Source organism: Balaenoptera borealis (assembly GCF_965194805.1).
Source record: "Balaenoptera borealis genome assembly, chromosome: 13".
In the NCBI taxonomy this organism is placed as follows: Eukaryota; Metazoa; Chordata; class Mammalia; order Artiodactyla; family Balaenopteridae; genus Balaenoptera; species Balaenoptera borealis.
Window position 1 is genome coordinate 14,108,860 of NC_138870.1, and position 24,973 is coordinate 14,133,832.

The following is a 24,973-nucleotide window of genomic DNA, read 5'->3' on the forward strand; positions in this document are numbered from 1 at the left end:
CCCTAACTCTCCTGAAAGTCCCTGCAAAAAACCATGCTAAACTGATTGTGTAATGAATTGTGTAATGAACTGTAATGATCCAGTTTAAGCTCTTCCAGTTCCATTTTGGACTCTGAACAGGAGGGGACAGAATGAGGAAGCAAATTGTCTAGGATCACGGATTTGGAAGACTGCAAGGCTATAGGTGACCTTCACCAAATGTTACATTGTGTCAGTGCCAGCCTTCCGAGGAAGCCTTGCCGCCAGAGCAGGGAAAGAGAAGTTCAACAGAAGGTAATTTTATCAATGACTTCTAATCAGCGTCCCCCCAGCCCCCGAGATCTGAATATTCTCTAAAGCTTTCAAAATTGGGATCTTTTAAACATGTTTGCGGCTACATAAAAGTCGGCCTCCTTTCCCTCCTTTCCCACGCCCAAACTTGAAGAGTTCCAATACAATCGCTAACGTCCCGAGGCGCTGCAGAGGGGAAATGGCCTTTCGGGAGGAGACTTTCCGCCGGCGCCAAAAAGAAGGGTTCAGAGAGGAGAACCGGTGGGCAGGGGTTACTCCGGTGGGAGAAAAATCAGGCGACTTAGGGGAGGGCCTTGGCGAGGGTGGAAGTCGTGCTTTCGGCGCCCGAGAGCAAGTTCCGAGGAAATTAACCAGAAGGGGCGTGGCGCCTGCCTCCCACCCGCCCGCCCTCGCAATGAAAGTCACCGAGCGCCTGCGCGACCCGCCTCTGGGACCAGGTCGCGGTCTTTCTCCGGCTCGGATTCACAGTACGTGCCCGGGAGGGGTGTGTAAGCAGCGGGTAAGGAGAGGGAGGCGGCGGGAAGGGGACCGGGGTGGCAGGTGTAGGCTTGCGGGTCTCTGCCGACCTGAAGCTTCTTTGTTCCATGTAGCTGCTATATGTTTGCTTTTCAATCCATCACTTTTAAAAGGGAGTTTCATTCCTGTCCCCCTTGCAGGTAAATTGTCAAGCTCCAGGACTAAAACTTGAGAGAATAAGTCTTTTTGTGTTTAAGTGATGATTGACCCACTTTGTATTCTCAGACCAAGGTAGCATCCACTTTGAAAGGGCCCCCTTGAACTTTTGGGGAATAAAAAGTACGTGCAAGTAATAGTAATCTAGAAAGTGGCTGCAGTTTAAGCAACTTCTGTTCATCCTAAGGGTGTAAAATCCTGCAGCGGCTCTGAGTTCAAGGACAAACTGGCCTTTGTACCTCCTGAAAGACAGGACTTGCTCCTCTTGGTTTGCTTTGATAAGCCACAGAAACATTAGCAAGTTAAAAAATAATAATAATTAACAAAGTGGAGGAGGACGTGAATTAGACCCTGTTAGATGAATTGGAGATTGTTAGAGTCTGCTCACTGGAACCCTGGGAGGATTCTCAGCCCCCCAGTCCAGAGGCGAAAGCCATGTGGAAGGAGTAAAGGAGAAAGGAAGCCTTCTTTGGGAGTTCAGGCCTCAGCTATTACTACTATTGCTGGATTGGGGTGGTGGGGACCAGGGTGCATGCAGATTCCATCTCCCTGCTTCCTTTGAAAGAGTCCCAAGGCCTCTTAGTAGTCCGGGCACCATGTTTACTTTCTCCTTTTTCCTCTGCCTGTTTACTCTCCAAGAACGTGCCAATTGGGCTGTAATCAAACATTGTTGAATGGCCTTGGAAACTTCTCCAGGTCTCCAGCTAACAGGCTTTAACCCAGTCTAGCCCAGTGTTCTCAGATCCCTAGCCTGCTGTGAAAACTAGACACACCTTTTGCATCGCCTGGGAGTTAGGCTGGTATTGAGTTTTACTGTCTTCTGCTTTTTCCAAAATAAGAGGCCTATGCGTGTTGACCATCTCTGTTCATCTTGAAAAATGGCAAATCGGTCCAAATTTGAATATTACTCTCTGTGGCAGACAAGGACAGTTTTTCTGAGGGTTTGTTTGAAAGTGGAGTTTCTTAAACGCTGAGTCCAGAAAAGGTCAGCATAGGCCCCTGGTAATGGCCTCCCCCCACCTCCCTCCCAGAGCCAGAAGCATTTTCCTCCCAACACCTGGGCCCTGAAACTTGGAGACCTTGTCTGCAGTCACCTAGTCTATTCAGTAAATTCTAGAACTCATAAGCAGCAATGAGACCACTGAATTATCTTTTTTCTTTGTCTCATGGGTACTGTTCTGTTGCTTTAAAAAGTCTAAAATTGCAGAGTCATGGCCATGGGAATGCATGCTCACATACTGTGTGTTGCACAATATTGATGTAGAAAGGCCGCTGTAGATAAGAGAACTTTGCTCTTTTTGGCTAAGAGCCTATAAAGAGAAGAGGAATATTTCTCAGTTGGTAGCATCTATCACTCAACTGTGATAGATACTAAGGGAGCAGGGGTGGGATTCTGTGGGGTGCGGGGGACAAGACAGGAAGGGGATTTGACAGAAAGAAGCCCCCAGAAGGCCAGGGAAGTCTAGAATGTTTAGCCTTGATGGTAGATAACCCACAAGTTCAACACTTGAGAAAACTGGGTTCCAGTCTTGCGCCCTCCACTGTGAATTTGGGTCAATTACTCATTCTACCTCTCTGGGCCTCAGTTTCCTTATATGTTAAAGGTAGAGACAAATATTTGCTCTGAGTACCTTAGAGTTCTCCAAATTCTCAAGTGAGATAATGTGATGGCTTTTGAAAACTCTAAAATTGTATCCTCAGTGCCTAGAACAGCACTTATTTATTTACCAAATACTTGTATAGCACTTCCTGGGTCCCACTGCCTTTCTAAGCACTTTATACTTAATTCACTTAAGGCTCACAAGAGTCCTGTGAGGTAGGAAGTATTATTAACCTCATTTTTACAGGTAAGGTAAATTAATCGCAGTGGGTAAGTGGCAGAGTTACATCCACCTGGACCACAGTCTAGTTGCACAGTCTGTGTGAGCTCGACACGCAGCTCTTTGTCCTTTGTAAAGGCATCACCTCCACATTAGAGGACTGAGCCCCCCTCTCTGGCGATATAGGTAGAGATATTCTCCACTGTGCCAACCAATGCTGGACAATAAAAGGAACAATACACTGTCCAAATAGAATACATCGTTGGAATCATTTATTTTCTATAACTCATCACCAAGTTTCATGTTTTGCTCTGCTTACTTTCCTTAGATTATTTCTACTGCGTTCCTAGACTACTCAAATCACTGAACACTTTACCCTCTGAAGTATTATTGCTACTATACTGCTATCCTCCCTCCTGGTGACCTTTCACGTACAAAGTTTCCAGTAACTATTTTTGGAGTGCAGTGCCCAGGCGTGATGCAGGTTCAAGGCAACTTACTGACAAATTAGCTTCAAAAAAGAAAGTCTAGATCAGCACCACCTAATTTTGTGCTATAAATGACTCCTATTTCTTAATGCCTTATCTTTAACTCTCCTTACCCCACCCTCAGATGTGCTGGGAGTGGACCATGTTGATCCTGAGAGGCGATTTGTGGACCCACAGTGTGTGATACCAGAAGCTCAGTATTGGCCTGCTCCTAAAGCCACAGACTTGAGGAGCTAAGGCACATTTTTGATGATTGAGAAACTCTGTGCAAAGTACACTTTGTGTGTTGTTCACATTTAGAGAAAAAGCCCCCCATTGACCTTTGCCTCCAACTGCTCAGGTCTTTGTGTTCTTTTCCCACCAACAGTTCTGGAAGTCTTCTACTTTTTCTCTATTCTTTCAATACCCATTTTCACTGAGAGAAAACCATCCTCTGGTTGCTAAATACACTTCATTCTGAGAACATTGGTGGGGACGTACAGAAACTGTTTGACTTTTAAAATTATGGTTGAATAGCAGCATTTGCTACTTGATAAACTTTTCTTAAATTTTTAAAAAATTAACACCTCTGCTGTGTTTCTTCATATCTCTGTCCAGAGGCATAGGACTGAGGGATTCCTTATTAAGCGAATTACTCTATCTGCATGCTGAAGGAGAGTGCAGTTTATTCATGACTCCCCTGCCCCCTGCCCTACTAGAACAAGAGCAGATACATTAAATGTTGCTAAAAGTATTATTTTGCACTGAGAAACGTCAACTGAAAAAAACACATAACGTGAGAGCTGGGAGTTCAGCTTCAGTTGGGGCTTTCTGAGGACGGTAGCTCTTGAGGAACTGCTCTGAAGAGGTGCGGGTATCAGTATATATATGATTTCGGTGAAGGGGGTATGTGCAATCAAACACACATCTTAGTAGAAGTTTGCTGCTGGTTACGAGGAACGGATGTCTCCATTAATGATGTTAGTGCTTTTCTAGTTATGAGAAGTTGCAAAAAATTGGGCTCATAAAAATTTCTCCTGAAAATATCTAACTCTCTGAAGGCCTCTTCTGCCACTTTTTCCCAGAGCACACAGTGCCTCATTCCTGATCTGCCCTGAACTCCTTTCAGGGTGTGTTAAAGGTCAGCGACTGCATTGGCTAGTGACTTCATGCTTGTAGAATCAGATGGTGAGTGTTATTTTTAGTTGGCAGAATCTATCTAACGTACTTGCTTTTAAGACTGCTGACTGTTGGAGGTGGGTTAATTTGCTACTCTCTCTGTGTGTGTGTGTGTGTGTGTGTGTGTATTTAAACTAAATACGGTTGACCCTTGAACAATGCGGGGGTTGGGGGGCCAGCCTTCCACACAGTCAAAAATCCACTTATGACTTATAGTCGCCCCCTCCTTTTACTCGGTTCCTGTGTATCCATGGTTCTGCATCTGCAGATTCAACCAGCTGCTAATTGTTTAGCATGCTGCTATTTAGTATTGAAAAAATCCAAATATAAGTGGACCCACACAGGACAAACCCGTGTTGTTCAGGGGTCACCTGTACATTTCTATTTGTCTGAATCCAAGGAGTATATTTTTAGCCTACCTTTTAAAATAGGGGTTGCTTAGGAAGCTTTGGGTTTTTTATTTGCAAAATGGGAGTAATGCTTAACTTGTAGCATAATTGGAAGAGGAAGGAAGATAACAGATGGAAGGGGTGCCAGCACCGCCAGCTGCGGGGTAGGCACTCAGTCAATGTTAGTTGAATCAGAATTAAGCAGTTTGCAGTCTCTTGAAGGAGACAGTGCAGTGTGGTTGGTATACAAGATGTGAGGTCAGAGACCTGGGTTTGTGTCCCAGCATGGCTGCTAAGTATCTCAAATTTCCATTTCATTCATCTGTAGAATAGATATACTTATGAGAATGATAATTTTATGGTTATGAAAATTATGTAAGGTAATGCACATAAAGTACATGGTATAATTGGTTGTGTAGCCAAGTCTTATAAAATTAAATATATATGTATTATATATGTGATTTATGTCCCATTCAACAGTAACATACAGACAACTACATGACTGGTAGCAGAGTATAGAAAGATATATAGGTTTACAGATTATTGGTAGATGGATAGATTGATCCGAATGATCACTCTAGGTTGCATGCCGGGGTTGAGTTTTAAAGGCAGGAACAGATGTGTCTACAGGAGACAACACTCCATGCTAAGCCTGTAAAATAGCGTTCAAGCTTGGGTATGAGAAAAGATATTTGTTTATGTAGAAGACACAGAAGATGTAGGTAGTGGGGCTGATAATAGAACAGAGGAGGTTAAAAAGAATGACTCTCAGATAGTGCGGAATTTCAGCTTTACCCTAACTTTCTACCCGCCTGGACTTCAGCATCACCCGTGTGTGCCTCTGTCTCCTTCCTGAGCACTTTCCTGTTTATACTTCCGACACCAGACTCAGGGAGTTACCTTCAGTTTACTCCTGACCGCTTTTAGGTGGAAGTAAATATGGAATGTGAAGTGACCTGAAGACTTACGTAAAGTTAATCCTCCTCCCCTTGTGCCTTCTACAAAAGCATCATAAATGCCAATTTTTCACCTTGCATTTGCAAGCCTTGTTATTTCATGTTTCCATTATCCTGCTTCACCCTCTTCACTTGTGTTGATGTGAATGATGACCATGGTCTTGATGACGGCAATGACCGTGATCAGGAGATCGTAAACTTTATTGAGGGTTTTCGTGGGCCAGGCACTGTGCTAGGTATTTTCCACATGCTATCTCAGTTAAATCCTGACAAAAACCCACTAACTTAGGAGGTATTACTATTCCTATCTTATAAATGAAGAAATTCAGTTTCACAGAGGCTAAGTCTCTCAACCAAAGTTAATAGCAAAATGGTGTGACTGGAATTAGAATCCTGGAGTCCGAGATCTTGAATACGACTGAAAGGACAAAAGGCTGTTAAGTTGGGTTTGTAAAGGAGGACATATGTTAGAACTTAAGCATTTCTAATCAAACATTAATGATACTAAATACTATGGACGTAGTTTGATGTTTCTGAGGAGACCCATGGATTCTGTTTTTGTGTGTGTCCAACTTGTGGCTCATCTTGATGCAAAAATATGATTTTATTTCTATCTTTAGGGCAGTTCGCCTGTTTATTTTTGCTTGTAATACCCCCTGCATTTTCATTTTCACTCAGTACTTGTTTGATGTCTTCAAGCTTAATGGTATAGAACTAGACAAAACCATAATAGTATTCATTTTGGAATTTAAAAAAACCTAACTGATTATTTCTTCTTCAAATAACCCAAGATATCTTTAAGAACAGTGTGGTTAATGCTGCAGTATAAGCGCATCAAGTGACCGTCAAGTTATTTGGGGTATTTCTGTCTGCTTTATCCCATCTTGTCTAAAATTTTTTTAAGATTCCAGACCAAAATTGAAAAAATGGTCGAGCTCACGCAGCTAATGGACAATGAAGTATTCATGGCCTTTGCCTCCTACACAACGATTGTTCTTTCAAAAATGATGTTTATGAGCACTGCAACTGCATTCTATAGATTGACAAGAAAGGTAAGACATCGGAGGCAATATTTTCTTTTAAGAGTTGAGATTCTGGAAAGCAATTTTCTTAAATTATTTTTTGTAAAGCCCAGTGGCATATTGTCTAATACTGCAAATGAAGTATGCAATCATTTGGTACAGGTGGTCCTGATATATTTATGGAATGGGTGCTTTTTCCTAGAAACTAGTAAATAGTTTTTTCATTGTAGCTTTTACCTTTTGTCATGCCACTTAGCATATGAGATTTCTGGAGTATCAAAGTTTTCAAGGAAACTTTTGTGATTTTGAAGTTAATTTTGCCTACTAGAGTTTAGAAAATAGTCATTTTCTAGACAGTGAACTGGTGTTTTCAGCTCTGTTACAGGTCAAGGATATGCCTTTGGGGACAGAATTAAAGTTCTTATTATCAGCAGAACCTCTTATGATTGGGATAAGGCATTTGAATTTTGTGTGGTTATGAATTCTTAAGTGGATCATATTTCTACCCGTCATGATAAGAATTATTTTTTTTAAAATTGGAGGCTTGGGGAAGGCGGTAGAAAGTTTTGAAACACATAACCTATATTCAGGCAGGGTTTATGACGACAGTGATGGGGGTAAAGCAAAGCTACGTTGACAAAGTTAAATGCTTTTCATTGGTGTGGTCCCTATGCCTATTCAGCAGCTTCTTTCTGGAAACCATCGTTTCTCTTTTAGTCCCTGTCCTGAGTTTTTGTCCTCCAGAGCCTTGCTTTTATCTAGAAGTCACAGTGCTCCCTAAGGTATTTCCTCATTACTGTCTTGAGGCGTCATTTCTTCCCAAGGATATTTGCATTTTAATGGGGGCACATACCCACATGTTTAACTCTCTAATGGGGCAAGGTGTTAGAGCAGCAGTCTATAAAGTGGCTGCTACCACCAGATCCACACTGTCCTCTAGAAATGTCACGGCACCAAGGATAGCAGAAATGTTGCTTGTCTTAAAAGGAGAAGGGAATTCCAATTTGTGGAGAGCCTGTGATATATGTTAGGAGCCATGACACTCTTTGTGTGTGTCAGATCATGGAAGCATTTTACATAATTGTTAGCATTATCATGTGAGATGAGCATTACTGTTCCCATTTTATAGATGAGGAAATACAAGTCAGAGAGATTAAGTAGCTTTCCCAAGGTTACACACCAATAAAGGGTGAGGCTGAGATTCAAATTCAGATTGGTTTCAATGAAAATCTCATGCACTTTACGTTGTCATACCTTTATTTACTTATTCAAAATATATTTATTGAACATCCACTGTGTGCCAGGCAATTATTTAAGAACAAGACAGACAGATCTGACCTCAAGAGCTGATACTGTATCACACTGCTGCCCATCAATTCTCCTCAACATCTTTACCTGAAATAAATGCTCATGTCGTATTAAGAAAAATATTATAATATTTATGAGGTTCCTCAGCTTAAATTAAGGCTAATTTTAGAGTTCGTGTTTTTCTTTATTATATATTATTAAATACTGGGACATACTTAAATATTTTTAAATGCATGTTTCAAGTTTCAGGGAATGCGGAAATCATTTCAAACATCATAATAATGGCAGGAAGGAATACATGAAATATGCCCTAGAACATGTACTTGGTGTTTATAGGAATGCGATTCAACTTCTTATATTTCACTGTATTGTTCAACACAAACTTCTAGTTAATTCAGAAAAAGAAAAGAGACACACATATCCTAACAAAGTACAAAATACTCTTCCTGCCCCTCACTCTTTTATGCTGCATGCCTGTTCTCTGATATCCTTGGCAAGTAAACTTATGACTTTCATATGAGCCAACCAGTTAGAAATATTAATACTCTTGAGGGCAAGTGCATCAACATTACTGTAAAAAAATGCCAGTTCACCGTAATAGTCAATGAGAACTTAGAATTATGCTCTTTTTTTCCATTTTTGCTTCCTTTTCGCTATTTTTATACATTGGTTTTTATGTACGTTCTTATTTATGCTTCTCTTAAAATTTTTTTTTACACTGTTAATAAAAATTCAGATTTTAAGAAGAGATGCTTTCTGCTACCCCTGGGTTTGATATATTGCTCCCATTTTTTTTTCATAATGGCCAACTTGGATGCCTGTATTTCCTTCCATTAAAATGTAAATAACTTATCAGATAGAGTTACCCCCATGTTACTTGGCATTTGAAATAGGTTTTTTCCTCATTATTTGGAATAGGTTTTTGCCAACCCAGAAGACTGCGCAGGCTTTGGCAAAGGAGAGAATGCCAAGAAGTATCTTCGGACAGATGACAGAGTGGAACGTGTACGAAGGTGAACCCACTGTCTCCTGAAATGATTTGCTTGATCAAAGAATTTTGGTACCAGAGTTAAGTGAGGATGTTGGGGTCTAGAAGAAAGAAGGAAGAAAAGTCAATCATTTTACCTAGTCCATATAATTATAGAAAATTAGCGATCTAGATGTCTCCAACTATCACTGTGATTGCACATATTTCCAGTTTAGCTTTTCTGTGCACTTTGTTGGGGTTAATGACTTTGTTCTGTGTAGGGATTTATCAAAAGTAATGACAGGTAGGAGGTGAAATGAGGGTGGTAGATTCTTGCAGTTTTTGTCATCTTTCTCCAGAGGTGAAACTGTCAGCTTGTGTAAAAGGCTGAAGAACTAGGTATTTTCGCATAAGATTCAAAATATGAACTTGGGAAATCTCTCCCTTTCCAATCTCTCTCTCTCTCTTCTTTGTCGATATTATGTTTAATATACTGAGAATGCAATGAACAATGAAAAGCAGTAAGCCAAGATACCATCTACACAGTTTCTTAATAATACCATGAATATACTTATTTTAAAAGCACATTGAATTCTAGTTCTGGAGTATATTTCTTAATCCTTGTCATAAAGTCATGTAAATTGCAAACTCTTTTTCATCTTTACAGAGGTATTATTGACAAATAAAATTGTAAGATGTTTGAAGTGTACAATGTCATTTGATATATGTATATGTTGTGAAAGGATTCCCTCTATTGAGTTCATTAACACATCCATCACCTCACATATTTCATCTCCCCTCCTCTCTTTTTTGGTGAGAACATTTAATTTCTACTCCTATAGGAACTTTCAGTTATACAATAACACAATACAGTGTTATCAACTATAGTCAGCATGTTATACTTTAGATCCTCAGACCTTGTTCATCTTATGACTGACGGTTCGTACCTTTTTATCAGCCTCTCCATATTTCCCCCAACCCCTAGCCCCCTGGCTACCACTACTTTCTGTTTCTATGAGTTTGATTTTTTTTTCCTTTTGGTAGATTCCGTGTATAAGTAATACCATATAATATTTGTCTTTCTCTGTCTTAATTATTTCATTTAGCCTAATGCCCTCCAGTTTCATCCAAATGACAGGATTTCCTTTTTTTTCTTAAGGCTGAATAATATTCCATTGTGTGTGTGTGTGTATGGTTAGGTTGTTTCCATGTCTTGGCTGTTGTGAATAATGCTGCAATGAATGTGGGAGTGCAGACATCTCTTTGGGATAATGGTAGTTCTCTTTTTAATTGTTTGAGGACCTTCCATACTGCTTTCCATAGTGGTTGTACCAGTTTACATTCCCAACAACAGTGTGGAAGGGTTCCTTTTCTCCATATCCTGGCAAGCATTTTCTATCTCTTGTCCTTTTCACAGTAGCCATCCTAACAGGTATAATGTGATAACTCATTTTGATTTAGGATGATTGGTGATGTTGAGCACCTTTCATGTACCTCTTGGCCAGCTGGATGTCTTCTTTGGAAAAATGGCTAATTGGGTCTCTTTTTTTAATTGGGTTATTTTTACTTGTTTGTTTATTTGTTTTGGTCTATGGAATTGTATGAGTTCCTTATATATTTTGAATATAAGCCCTTATCAGATATGTGGTTTGCAAATATTTTCTCCCATTCCGTAAGTTGCCTTTCAATTTTGCTGATGGTTTCTTTTGCTGAGCAGAAGCTTTTTGATTTGATGTAGTCTCATTTGTTTGTTTTTGTTGTCTTTGCTTTTGGTGTCAAATCTAAAAAATCATTCCTAAGGCCAATGTCAAAGAGCTTACCATCTTTTCCTTCTAGAAGTTTTATGGTTTCAGGTCTTACGTTCAAGTCTTTAATCCATTTTGAGTTGATTTTTGTGTATGGTGTAAGATAGGGTCCAGTTTCATTCTTTTGCTTGTGGAAATGTAGTTTTCCTGACACAATTTATTGCAGAGGCTGTCCTTCCCTATTGTGTATTCTTGGCTCCTTTGTAAAAAATTAATTGACTGTATATGTATGGGTTTATTTCTGGACTCTCTATTCTGTTCCTTTGATCAATGTGTCTGCTTTTATGCCAATACAATACTGCCTGGATTACTATAGTTTTTTAATGTAGTTTCAAATCAGGAAGTATGATGCCTCCAGCTTTGTTTTTATTTCTCAAGATTGCTTTGGATATTCAGGGTCATTTGTGGTTTCATACAAATTTTGGGATTTTAAAAAAGTTCTCTAAAAATGCCACTGGGATTTTGAGAGGGAGTACATTAAATCTGTAGATTGCTTTGGGTAATATGGGCATTTTAGCAATATTAATATTAATTCTTCCAATCTATGAGCAGAGAATATCTTTTCATTTATTTACATCTTTTATTTCTTTCATCAGTGTCTTACAGTTTTCAGTGTATAGATCTTTCACCTCTTTTGTTAAATTAATTCCTAAGTATTTTATTCTTTTTGCTGCTATTTTAAATGGAATTGTTTTAAGTTTCTCTTTCTGATAGTTCATTGTTAGTGTATAGAAATGCAACTGATTTTTTTCATTGTAGTTTTATTGAAATTTGAGCAAGAATTTGGCTTTGGTATTCTCCAACATAATATTTTTGTATATTGATTTCGTATCCTGAGACTATACTGAATTCATTTATTACTTCTAACAGTTTTTGGTGGAATTAGGTGAGTATTTTTGATATAATATCATATCATCTACAAATAGAGACAGTTTTACTTCTTTCTTTCTGATTTGGATGACTATTTCTTTTTCCTGACTAATTGCTCTGACTAGGATTTCCAGTACTATGTTGAATAAAAGTGATGAGGGTGGGCATCCTTGTCTTGTTCCTGATCTTAGAGGAAAAATTTTTGGCTTTTCACCATTGAGTACCATGTTAGCTGTGGACTTGTCATGTATAGCCTTTATTACATTGAAGTACATTCCATCTATAACCAGTTTGTTGTGAGTTTTTATCATGAAAGGATTTTGGGTTGTCAAATGCTTTTTCTGCTTCTATTGAGAAGATTTTTTTTTTTAATTTATTTATTTATTTATTTTTGGCTGTGTTGGGTCTTCGTTTCTGTGTGAGGGCTTTCTCTAGTTGCAGCGAGCGGGGGCCACTCTTCATCGCGGTGCACAGGCCTCTCACTGTCGCGGCCTCTCTTGTTGCGGAGCACAGGCTCCAGACGCGCAGGCTCAGTAGTTGTGGCTCACGGGCCCAGTTGCTCCGTGGCATGTGGGATCTTCCCAGACCAGGGCTCGAACCCGTGTCTCCTGCATTGGCAGGCAGATTCTCAACCACTGCGCCACCAGGGAAGCCCCCGAGATTTTTATCTTTCATTTTGTTAATGTGGAGTATCACACAGATTGATGTGCAGATGTTGAGCCATCCTTGCATCCCTGGAATAAATCTCACTTGATAATGGAGTATGATCCTTTTGATCCTTTCAATTAAACTGTTTAATTTGGTTTGCTAATATTTTGTTGGCGATTTTTGCCTCTATGTTCATCAGGAATATTGGCCTGTAATTTTCTTTTCGTGTAGTGTCCTTATTTGACTTGGATATCAGGGTAATGCTGGATTTGTAAAATGAGTTTGTAAATGTGCCCTTCTCTTTTATTTTTTGGAAGAGTTTGAGAAGGATTGGTTTTAATTCTTCTTAGGGTGTTTGGTAGAATTCACCAGTGAAGCTGTCTGGTCCTGGATTTCTTTGTTGGGAGGTCTTTAATTACTGATTCAATCTTCTTACTAGTAATTGGTCTGTCCAGATTTTCTATTTCCTCATGATTCAGTCTTGGTAGTTTGTATTTTACTAAGAATGTAACCATTTCTTCTAGGTTGTCCAATTTGTTGGTGTATAATTGTTCATGAGTCTATTTTGACCCTTTGTCTTTCTATAGTATCAGTTTGAATGCCTTCTTTTTTAATTCTAATTTTATTTATTTGAGTCCTCTCCCTTTTTTTCTTGGTAAGTCTTGCTAAAGGTTTGTTTATTTTATCTTTTCAAAAAAATCAGTTCTTAGTTTCATTGATCTTTTCTACTGTCTTTTTAGTCTATTTCATTTATTTCTACTCGATCTTTGTTATTTCTTTCCTTTTACTAATTTTGGGCTTAGTTTGCTTTTCTTTTTTTAGTTTCTTGAGGTGTAAAGTTAGGTTGTTTATTTGAGATCTTTCTTTTTTCTTAATGTAGGTATTTATCACTTGTATAAGCTTCCCTTTTAGAACTGCTTTTGCTGCATTCCATGAATTTTGGTATATTCTGTTTCTGTCTTTGTCTCAAGACATTTTTTAATCTCTCTTGATTTTTTCTTTGACCCATTGGTTGTTTAGTAGCATGTTGTTTAATCTCCACATTTGTGAATTTTCCAGGTTTTTTCTTTTTTTTTTTTTGTAGTTGATCTCTAGTATCATACTGTTGTGGTTAGAATAGATGCTTGATATGATTTCACACTTCTTAAATTTATTAAGGCTTGCTTTTTGGCCTGACATATGATCTGTCCTGGATAATGTTCCATGTGTTCTTGGGAAGAATGTGTATTCTGTTGCTTTTGGATGTAAAGTTCTGTAAATGTCTTTTTAGGTCCATCTGATCTAAAGTATAGTTTAAGTTCAGTGTTCCCTTATTGATTTTCTTTCTGGATGGTCTATCCACTGTTGAAATTGGGATATTGACGTCTTCTACAATTATGGTATTGTTCTTTCTCCTTCAGATCTGTTAATATTTGCTTTATATATTTAGGTGTCCTATGTTGGGTGCATAACTATTTACCAGAGTTATATCCTCTTGATGAATTGACCCACTTTATCATTATATAATGACCTTGTTTGTCTCTTGTTACAGTCTTAGGCTTAAAGTCTGTTTTGCCTGATATAAGTATAGCTACTTAGCTTTCTTATGGCTTCCATTTGCATGGAGTATCTTTTTCCATCCCTTCACTTTGAGTGTATGTGTGTCCTTAAAGCTGAAATTAGTCTCTTTATAAGCAACATGTTGTTAAGTCTTGTTTTATTTTTATCTATTCAATCATTCTGTGTCTTTTGATTGGACAATTTAGCCCATTTTCATTTAAAGTAACTACTGATAGCTATGTACTTATTGCTATTTTGTTAATTTTTTTCTGGTTGTTTTGGAATGCCTTTGTTCCTTTGTTTCTCTCTTCCTTTGTGATTTGATGATTTTCTCTAATGGTAAGCTTTGATTGCTTTCTCTTTATCTTTTGTGTATCTACTGTAAGTTTTTACTTTGTGGTTACCCTGAGTCTTACATAAAACATCTTGTGTTTATAATAGTCTATTTTAAGTTGATAACAACGTAGCTTTGAATGCATATAAATGCTCTACATTTTTACACTCCTCCCCCCCACATTTTATGTTTTTGATGTCACAATTTTCACCTTGTTATTTTGTGTATCCACTGACAAATTATTGTAGTTACAGTTATTTTTAATACTTTTGTCTTTTAATCTTTATACTAGAGTTATAGGTGATTTAACCACCACCATTACATTAGAGTATTTTGACTTTAGCTATATGTTTACTTTTACAAGTGAATTTTATACTTTCATGTTTTCCTCTTTAGTGTTCTTCAGTTTCAACTTGAAGAACTTGAACACTTTTTTATAGGGCTGGTCTAGTGGTGATAAACTCCTTTAGCTTTTGTTTGTCTGGAAAACTCTATCTCTCCTTCAATTCTGAAGGACAACTTTGTTGGGTAGTGTATTCTTGGTAGTTTTTTCTTATAGAACTTTGAATATATCATCCCACTCTCTCTGGCTTGCAAAATTTCTGAAAAAAAAATCTGCTGATAATCTTACGTGGGTTCCCTTGTATGAAACAAGTTGCTTTTCTCTTGCTGCTTTTAAGCTTCTCTCCTTGTCTTTAACTTTTGATAATTTAATTATAATGTGTCTTTAACTTTTGATAAGTTACTTATAATGTGTCTCGGTGTGGGTCTCTTTGGATTCATCTGTTTTGGTACTTTCTGAGGTTTTTGTAGCTGAATGTCTATTTCTTTCTTCAGATTAGGAACATTTTCAGCCATTACTTCTTTGGATAAGTTTCTGCCCCCTTTTCAGTCTTATACTTCTGGTACCTCTATAATGCATATATTGGTCTTTTTGAGGGTTTTCCATAAGTTCCTTAAGCTATTGTCACTCTTTTTCATTATTTTTTCTTTTTGTTTCTCTGATGGATGAATTCCGCTGCACTGTCTTCAAGTTTGCTGAACCTTTCTTCTACTTGATCTAATCTGTTGTGACCTCCTATATTGAATTTTTAAATTCAGTCATCTTCTTCAGCTCTGTGATTTCTGTTTGTTACTTTAAAACTATTTTCTATTTCTGTTGAAACTCTCACTTTGCTCATGCATTGCTCTCCTGACCTTGATGAGCATCTTATGACCATTATTTCCATCAGGTAAATCACTTATCTCTGTTTCAGTAAGATCTGTTTCTGTAGATTTATCTTGTTCTTTTGTTTAGAACATATTTCTCTGTTTCTTTATTTTTCTTTATTCTCTGTGTTTGTTTCTGTGCATTAGATAAAACAACCACCACTCCCAGTCTTGACAGAGTGGTCTCACGTGGGAGGTGAACCTTGTCAATTAGCTTGAGCTCCTGGTTGTCTCTCAAACCTTTGTAATTGTCCAAGCTGCCTTCTTTTTTTCTACTGGCTCCCAGTTTTTGAGTGTGTGCCAAGACTTTTCAAGTGTTCCAAAGGGGAGGATCACAGTCAGCAGCTAGCTGCAAGCTGATTGGAAGCTGGACTCTCAAACAACAGCTGGGAAAGTAGGTAGTTAAGCCCCTTCCAGAGAGAAACTGGGATTTGGGCATTTTTCCTGGGCTCAGGTGTATAGCTGTGGGGAGAGCTCTTGTACCTATTAAGAAACTGCTTCCTTGTTTGCTATAGTCCTGTGGAAGTCATGAATGCAAGCCCCATTGGTTATCAGAGCCAGGCAATCCAGGAGCCTGTCCCTTTGGTAGTAGCTGCAAAAGTTGGGGTGCCAGAAGTGCATACAAGCTCCTTCCAAGGAGATACTGGCAACTTGGAGTGGGCTAGAGGGAGAAGGTGAGGGATGTGTCTTCTGGCTTCTCCAGTCTCTGAGGAAGATTATAGCCAGCCCCTAGATGCATACTGAATTAGAAGCCTGACCCTCAGCCGTAGCTTTAAAGTATACAGATGAATGCCTTTTAGGGAAAGACTGGAAGATGGACATTTTTGCCTGCTCCCTTTTCACTGAGCCTTGGGGGTGGGGGTAGCTGTGGCAAGTGCTTGTGCTTGTTGATAACTGCTTCTTTGTTTGCTATATTCCTGTGGGACTTGTGAATGGTAGCACTATTGTCTGTCAGAGCCAGGTGATCCAGAGACCCATCACTCGGGCTGCAACCATAAAAGCTGAGGTGCAGATGTGTGTAAGCTCCTTCTGGGGAGATACTGGAGACTTGTTTTGGGCTAGAAGGAGAAAATGGAGGAGATGTCTACTGGCTTTCCTAGGAAGGATCAAAGCCAGACCCTAGATGCAGGCTAACTGGAAGCTTGACCTTTAGGTAGCAGTTTTTAAAGTATGCAGGTGGATCTCTATCTGGGAAAGACTGGGAGGTGGGCATTTTTGCCTGTTCCCTCTGTGCTCAGTCCTGGGGGAATAGCTACAACAAGTCTCATGCACCTGTTAACAACTTTGCTTTTGTTTGCTATAGTCCTTTGGATCTCCAGGATGCAATTCTCACTGACTTACAGAGTTAGGTGTTTTGGTGGGCGCCTGTTCTTGGGTGAAAGTCTTAAAGGTTGGGGCACTAAATATGAGGTCTAAACCCTTTTCTCCTCAGGGAGAAGCTGGGAGTTGAGAATTCCCTTCCGACTGTATGGTGCTGTTCTGGGGGTGGGGTTTATAGCAAGATTTTCTCAGCCTTTCCTTATCCATTTCGATGTGGGTATTTTCTCATTCTCTCAATGGGTAGAAGTTGCTCAGCTAGTTTCTGGATTTCTTTCAGAGGTAATTGCTCCATGTGTAACTGTCCATTTGGTGTATCTGTGGAAAGAGGGGAGTTCAGGAGCCCCCTATGTCACCATCTTGGCCGACCTTCTCCCCACCGCAAAATTTTTTATATTGAGATTCCATTCCCAATCCATTAGTTACCTTTTTCTAACATGTGAAACATTAAAGTTATGTACCGTCTTCATTTACTATTTTCTAATGCTCATCTAAACTGTAGTACAATTCTAGACACATTTCACAGGATAAGCAAAATTATATAAAATTAAAGAAGCAGTGAAGAGTTTTCATAGCCATACTTAAACATTTAGATATTTAGTTTTGTGATGAATAGTTAAGATATGAAACATCATGAATATATTTGACTACACTTCTTCAATTTGGTGAGTATAAATAGATAATGAAATGGGGATTGAAAGAAAAAATTTTACTTCTGTAATTCACGTATCTGCTGCAGCATCAAATCCCTTTGGAATCTAGATCATATTTGCATCATCACTTTTGACTTCCTGGAAAGTCTGAAGCCCCTCCCAAGATTTCTGCAGATTCCCTTATGGTATATAGCCTCAAGATTAACTCAGTCTGCAATCCTGCATTTGTGCATGTTTCCATATTCTGCATTTTGTTAGGCTGATGTAAACTTGGTTCTTTCCTCAACTCTCTCAACAAATCAAGTTAAAAATGTGATAAAAATAGACCTGACTAAATCAAGGTGCAGAGTTTACAGTATGGCAACACAAACATTTCAAGTTGTATGTTATAGTGCTCTGTCCTTCAGCATCCTCTCCCTGGGGAAGTTGCATTGTGCCCTCTTCACCTCACAGAATGGTCAGCATTACACCATTGTGCAGGCTATTCTTTTACCCCATGTACTTCTCTGCTCCTCCAGTACCGAAATTTATTTTTTTTATTTATGCAAAAGTTTAATCTCAAATTATTTATCAAGCAAGAATGGCTTTTTCTAAGAGGAAGTCTATGATAGATAGTTAGAATAAGATTTTAACTTTTGCTTCACTTAGTTATATATTTGTTAATTCAGCAGTCCTACTGATTAAAGTGGCCAGTTTTAAAATGGATTGTGTCAAGAATATGGATCTAAAATAGTCTCAGGAATCTCTCAAAGAATCAAGGTGAAAATTTCAAACAGTATCAGAGGAAAATTATATGTGTTATGATGAAAAAGAATAAAAATTAGAAAAGGTGAATAAAGCTTTGTGGAGTTATCAAAACCACTAAAGAGAAAATAAGCAGTTTAAAGCTTTGTCTCATCCTTTTTGTGCATCCCTTTTAGGGAAGGTAATCAAACACATGACGCTAATCATGACCCTATGCTCATAAAATTGCCCAGAACTTGAAAGTGACAACAATTAGACCTTTAGTAGCATTAGTAAGTTTGAAAGGAAGATCAAAGTAAGTCTCACCTATGAAAACTTAGCAACAGATATTTTATTTGGGGATTTTTAGATTCCTCCCCACTCTCCCTTCCCAGCCCCTACTTCTGTCTCTCCTTGCCCATGGGATTGTATTTCTAAAGGAGAAAGCCATTATCTAAGCTGATCTTCTCATCAGGTTGTGAACAACAAATAAAATTTAGTGAGAATGATTGACCTTAGCTGTGAAAGGAATCAGTGTCCTTGAGGAGGTGCAGCCACTGTGTGTCCAGCGCCTCCTGGCGATCAGACACTGGCTTTTCAGTGCGGCAAGAAAGAGAGTGTCCAGGAAAGACAAGGCATCCAGTTTCCAGGTGTATGTTTTTGAGATCGGATCAGTCCCATCAAAAAATTTCCTACTAACAAATCTCTTTTGGAGATACTTTTCAGAGAAAGAGTTTCCAGAATCTCCACTTTCCATTTTTAACCTAGAATTTTTCTTTTTCATTACTTCCACATGCAATTATCACGTTATTTCTATTAGCATATTTCAGTGACAGGGACAGAATTTGGCTACAAAGGAAGTGAAAATTATGCTTTCAGGTATGCAATAGTGAGAAAATTAATACATTCTACACATATGGAACACTTAATTAAAAATATAAAGTAATATGTGTTGAAATGTCAAGATAAGTAGCCTAAAGTTAGTTATTTATATTCTGGGCAGACAGAAATCAGTGATGATTAGAAAACCTTTTACATTATGCATTTATTTAATCCTATCCCATCTTGTTCTAGAAAGAATTCAAGACCAAATGTGTTCCCTACAACAAGGTAAAAAGAAAGTTGTACAGTAATCAGGGCAGCTGGAGAAATACAGGGTAGCATTCAAACGAGGAAAAGGGGGGTGGTGCTTAGGAAGAGGAGAGATGTTTAGAATAGGCTATGTTTAAAGGTAGAGAATACCCCTTCACTGAAACTGTTCAGTGGAGTCCAGGTGATACTTGCTGGGGATTCTTCAAGGAACTGGAGCATGGGCTAGGATTTGAGCCAGATGACTTCCCTTCTGGCCCCAATGCATGAAGGAAGCATTTATTGAGAGATTACTGTGTGTGTCTCACTGTCACTTCTTTTATTGGAGTGCTATAAAATAGCTTTAAGACTGGGTTCCTGCCCTTGAGGGGGTTTATAACTTTTCCCCTAAAAATAAGACCACCATTCATGTAGTACTTAGAGAATGATATAAAGCAGTCTCCCATTAGATGTTAAGTCGTGAGGTACAGGGTATTAGTTCCTAGGGTATTTAGAAATATTTCATAAAGGAAGAAGCTGAAGAATGTTAGGACTTGAGGAGAAGGAGAGGAGAGATCACGTCAATTTGGGAAAATTTCTTTGTGGGAATTTGGAAATACTGCTGCTGTATGCTGAGCATGAAGAACTTTGGGTAAGAGAAGGGAGTCAGCAAGTCTGGTGTGAAGCTCCTTTTGTAGTTGGCCATCCCCTGATAATTCTCAAAGATGTCTACAAGTCTGGTCTAGGTCAGGGCGATGCTGAGATCCGAGTGGTTCTGATCTGACTAGGAAGGTGTGACTGGTGCATCATAAGCACAGAGCAGGGCTGATGGGAAGGTCAGCCCAGAGCAAGCTTGCCCCAAGGAGCATCTGCCTGAAGGAGAAAGGAAACAGGAACACAGGATGATGGAGAGGGGGAAATAGACCCCGGTAGAAGGTGGTCACACATAAAGATGGATGTCCACCAGTTACTAGATTTTGGTAGCTGTCTAGGAATGACATGAAAACGAAGGAAGCTGCCCCTCTAGGATGAGTTCTGTTGTTTGAGCAGAGAAAGGGTTATGGTGGAAGGGTGATACTGAACTACAGCAGGAGTTGACTGGGAGAGTTGGGTAAGCATGTGCCTGGCTCAGGGTCTAAAAAAGAAGAGCATATAAAATAGCGTAAATTAACATAGAGTGTGAGGCTCCATTGAAAACAGGCCTTACTAGGACAATAAGGAGTGCTATCTCTGAGACCATTTCGAGGGCCAAGGACAGGGAAAGAGAATTGAAAAGAGAATAAGATAAAGAGAGAGAGGGAAGCCAGAAAAAAATGGAGGGGCCAGTAAGGTCCAAGGAAGCCCTGCCTTTGAACTTCCATCCCTCTCCCTCCACTGGAGCTCTTTACCCCTTATTGTCTTTGACTTTCTTCTCTTCTATTTGCCAATTGCTTAATACAGGCTTAGAAGTAAACACATTTCCACAGGGTCTCACCATTATAGGTTCTTTCCCAACTTTAAAATGTCTGTCCTTTTAGAATGTTGTGAAGGAGAAAAGTAACATGGCCAAGATGGGAGGTGAAGATATATCTGTGGTCCAGCAAGAGAGTTCAAAGGACCCAAACAAATACCCTTGGTATTTGGTAATTGGTGAAGCGGGCTCTTCTTTAGTAGAAAATAGTATTCCTGTCCTTTCTTGCCCACCTCACTCTCAGTAACCCTTGGGTTGTTCCATGAAAGAGAAGGGACAAGAACTCCCATACCTTTCTGTCTTGGCTTTTATTCAGGAACAGAGAGTTGTTTATTTAAATCTTTCAAAACTGTTACTTACCTAGGTTACTGTCACATTCTTCATACCTTTATGTTGTCATCTTTGTTAAAAAGGTGATGAGAAAGGATAATCTACAGGAAACAGGAGAAAAGAAAGGAAGGGAGGAGAATGGTGATCATTGAGCAGGCAATATGTAATAGTTACATTTTTTGCTAAAAGAAAAGAGGGTAACATAAAACAAATATTTTTCATTTTGAAATATGTATCGATAGCTGATAAGCTCTATCAAAATCTCAATTTCTAGTCTAGATTCTTAAGCAGTTTTTAACTCTGGAGACTTGAACAGGGGTACCAGATTTTTGAAGATTAAGCAGTTTAAAAAAATGTCAAGTCAATAATAGATGTGCCTTGTATTCACAATCCTAGCCAAAGGTGCCATGAATTGGAGGAAAACTTGTGTCTAAACCATGCTTTCTGTTTTCTTATAGCTGTGGTATGAAATCCCAATCAAGGAAATATGTCTTTCTCTTTATTGTCTATCAATTTTATGTATACTTTGCACTTTGCTCCGTCACTACTAATTCCTTTCGCAATTTTAGGATAGGTTGGCTAAATTTTTTCCCATGTTTGAAAGACTAGTTATGTATTCTGTTATATGGTTGTGGTGAGCATGAATTTCTTGATATTAAATTGGTAAATTGATTCTTGGCAACCTAGTGGATTGGGTGAATGGGCAAGGGTGGTCTCAGTAACCATTTTGCAGACTAGCACAAGTGAGGGAGGAGTCTTAAGAAAGGTCATAACCAAAAGGGTTTTCTTCTTTTGGGAAGAAGAGTTTTTATAAGAAGAATCTTGAATTGCTGTTGTGTGGACCTTAGAAGAAAAAGTATTTTATATGTATAAAAATGGAGTGAGTTTTATTATATAGATGCAGTTTTGATAGTCTTGAAAGTGCAACAAGCCTTCTCTGTTGTATGTTGAGATACACTACAAATAAAAGAAACAAGATAACGAGGCATTCTAAATAAGAGTCAAGTGGTTAAGGAAGCAAGGGAATTTGAGAGAAATAAAATGAATCTTACTTTGCATGTTTAAGATCCATTTACACTTCTATTTAGTTTCAGAAGAGAGGGGAAAATGAATATATTTCTGCTGATTTTGAAATTTGTGTTTTACAAATCATCTTTTTCCACAGAGCCCACTTGAATGACCTCGAAAATATTGTGCCATTTCTTGGTATTGGCCTTCTGTATTCCTTGAGTGGTCCAGATCTCTCTACTGCCATCCTGCACTTCAGACTCTTTGTTGGAGCACGAATCTACCACACAATTGCATATTTGATACCCCTTCCCCAGCCAAATCGCGCTTTGGCTTTTTTCCTTGGATATGGAGTTACACTGTCAATGGCTTACAGATTGCTGAGAAGTAGATTGTACCTGTAAAGAGAATCATACAACTCATCATCCAGTGATTTTCTAACAATTCTGTACTTCCAATTTATAACAAATACTTTTTAAGATTTTAAGTGGGAAGGGAGCAGAGAAATTAAGATAGGGAAAACCTAGTCTGAATATTAATGTCACCAATATCCTTTATTCTTTGTTAATATTTGCACTAGAAATTTAACATAATTTTTAGCTCTTTTGTCGTATTCTTAAAGTACTTTGTTTTAAATTTTGATTGTAATTTGTAACATTATTCAACATTTCATATTTTAAATCTTTAGAAAGAGTAAGTACATGTATGTTAAACTTGTATTTCAGTATTGCTGAAATCGACATATGAAATAAAGAATTTAAAGAACGATTTCATTTGGTTTTATTTTTCCCAACGTATTTTCAAAAGTTTCAAACCTACAGAAAAGTAGAAAAGTAGTACAATGAACTTCTATATGTCTTTCACCTAGATTTACCAGTTGTAAACATATCCCCATATTTGCTTTAGCTCTATCACTCAGTGTTTTTTCTGAACAATTTGAAAATAAGCTGCAGATACTGTATCATGCATTTAAGATACTTCACTCCTAAATACTTCAACATGTATCTCCTGTGTACAAAGCAGTCTCCAAATAACCATACCATTCCCACACCAAAGAAATTTAACTCTAATACAATATTTATTTAACATACACAGTTCATATTTAAATTCCCCAATTTTTCCAATAATGTCTTTTATAACTGCTTTATTTTTGATCCAGGAATCAAACAAGGACGTCACACTGCCTTTTGTTATCATTTCTATTTAGTTTTCAATAAAATGGATGAGTTCTTTCATTTTTTTTCATCTTTTATGACTGGCGTTTTTTGAGAAGTTTAGGCTGGTGGTTTAATAGAATGATCCTTAATCTGATTTGGTTTTGTATATTATTTTCGCATTCTTAGATTCTAATTAAACATTTTTGTTAATGTTGTGTTCTTCAGATTGCAGCACATTAATAGACATATGATGACAGTTTGTCCCATTAGTGGTGATCAGTTCAGTAAGGTAGTATCGACCAGATTTATTCACTGTAAAGCTATCTTTTTGTAATCATATTTAGGGTGATAAATTGAGACTGTGCAAATCCTGTCCTCCTACAAACTTTCACCCAATGGATTTAGCATCAAATAATGCTCAGCTTTGTTTCTATATAAAAATATAAATATATAAACATAAAAATTCATAAAGCATATGTTTACAAACGTATAAACACTGTATACATCCATACATATTTAGATTTTTTGTCTTGAATTATGTGTACTTAAACCTTTGTAATAAAGGATGAACTTTTAAAATATTGGTATTTATACTCGCCATTTATATTATTAGTTTTTCTATCTCTTGATTACTCTTAATTTTAATACATATTTCTTAAATAGTGCTTTTAGTGGCTCTCATAATGGTTCATTTAGGTTTACCACACAAATGAAAAGTCACTGTGTTTGTATTTTAAGTTTCATAATTTGAGCAGCTCTTAAGTCCATAAAACATATTGGACAATTGACTATGGAGAATTCTGTACAAGTTTCTTTTCACTTCTTTTCCTAATGTTAAAAGCGGCTTTGCATATCAGGAAAGCTTTGTGGTGTAATTAATGGAAAAGATCATGAGCTCAGAAGTGAAAAGTTCAAAATTTAAGGATTAGATCTGCCTGCATAAACGCACACACACAGACACACACACAGACACCCTACCCTCTGGATTTGGGTAACCTATTTACTCTGTCCAATCTGTAGTTTCCTTAAACTTTTGTGAGATTTTCTGAAGGTCAAATGATCTATGTATGTGAAAAAAAGATATTCTAAACAATAAAGTGTCCTCCATATGGAAATTATTTGAGTAATCTATCGAGCACAAAGATTCAGTTAGCTGAGTTTTGTGTAAGATACTTGTTTAACCATCGTCACTTCTGTAATTGTTCTCATAAATTTTCTACTTCCCTGGTAATGCTTCTCAGAGTAGTAGCAGAATGTACTGTGGTTATTGGTTACCCACTCAGCTACTAATATTTGATATCCATTACTTAACAACTATCAGGAAAAAGAAAGGACATTTAAATTATATGTTATTAGAGGTATAAAAACTATATGTGCAGAACATGTTTAAGAAAAAATGAAAATGTCTGGAGATCACCTACTTCAATTTCCAAGTTTGAATAATAGTTGTAAAGACAATTTAAAATAGTTTCTAACTGTATTTTCACTCAAGAGAAATTGTAGATGTTGGGAAATTTATTAGTGAAACTGTTGTAATGGAGAAGGATGGATGAAGGAAAGAATATTTACTGGTCCAGTGTCTCCTGTACCAAGGAATCCCCACCTGACCACATGACACACTGGACTCTGGAGGGACGTCTGTGCTATAAGTGGCTTTGACTTGTGATGGGACAGAGGTGGAGAAGAGATTGCACAGTTTGTATTAACACTGTTACCTAGGAGGGATGTGATGGATATGTTCACGTTTCTACCACTTAATTAGAACTCTTTGAACGCAAACATTGTGTTTTC

The 24,973-nt window shown here is 38.0% G+C and overlaps 2 protein-coding genes across 5 annotated transcripts in view; both read left to right on the forward strand.

Moving 5' to 3' along the window:
- LOC309609897 (uncharacterized protein) overlaps positions 1-24,973 on the forward strand; it is a 465,108-nt gene that overhangs the window by 297,508 nt on the left and 142,627 nt on the right. The window lies entirely within an intron of this gene.
- On the forward strand, positions 121-23,260 carry MGST1 (microsomal glutathione S-transferase 1). 4 transcript variants are annotated; one of them, XM_082352032.1, is made up of 4 exons: positions 121-273; positions 6,679-6,826; positions 9,023-9,117; positions 22,183-23,260. In XM_082352032.1, exons 2-4 carry the CDS (start codon positions 6,701-6,703, stop codon positions 22,427-22,429), a joined length of 468 nt encoding a protein of 155 aa, XP_082208158.1. In that variant the 5' UTR covers positions 121-273; positions 6,679-6,700; the 3' UTR covers positions 22,430-23,260. The 4 variants fall into 4 exon arrangements, with proteins under 4 accessions (XP_082208158.1, XP_082208157.1, XP_082208159.1 ...); XM_082352031.1 differs by lacking the exon at positions 121-273 and adding an exon at positions 671-790; XM_082352033.1 differs by lacking the exon at positions 121-273 and adding an exon at positions 672-758.

What these genes read in the sequence shown, in the direction of transcription:
- MGST1 (XM_082352032.1), top strand. Translation starts at nt 6,701, where the DNA reads ATGGTCGAGCTCACGCAGCTAATGGACAATGAAGTATTCATGGCCTTT. An exon ending in TCTATAGATTGACAAGAAAG is followed by an intron (nt 6,827 to 9,022) that starts GTAAGACATCGG and finishes TATTTGGAATAG; the next exon opens with GTTTTTGCCAACCCAGAAGA. An exon ending in AGAGTGGAACGTGTACGAAG is followed by an intron (nt 9,118 to 22,182) that starts GTGAACCCACTG and finishes CTTTTTCCACAG; the next exon opens with AGCCCACTTGAATGACCTCG.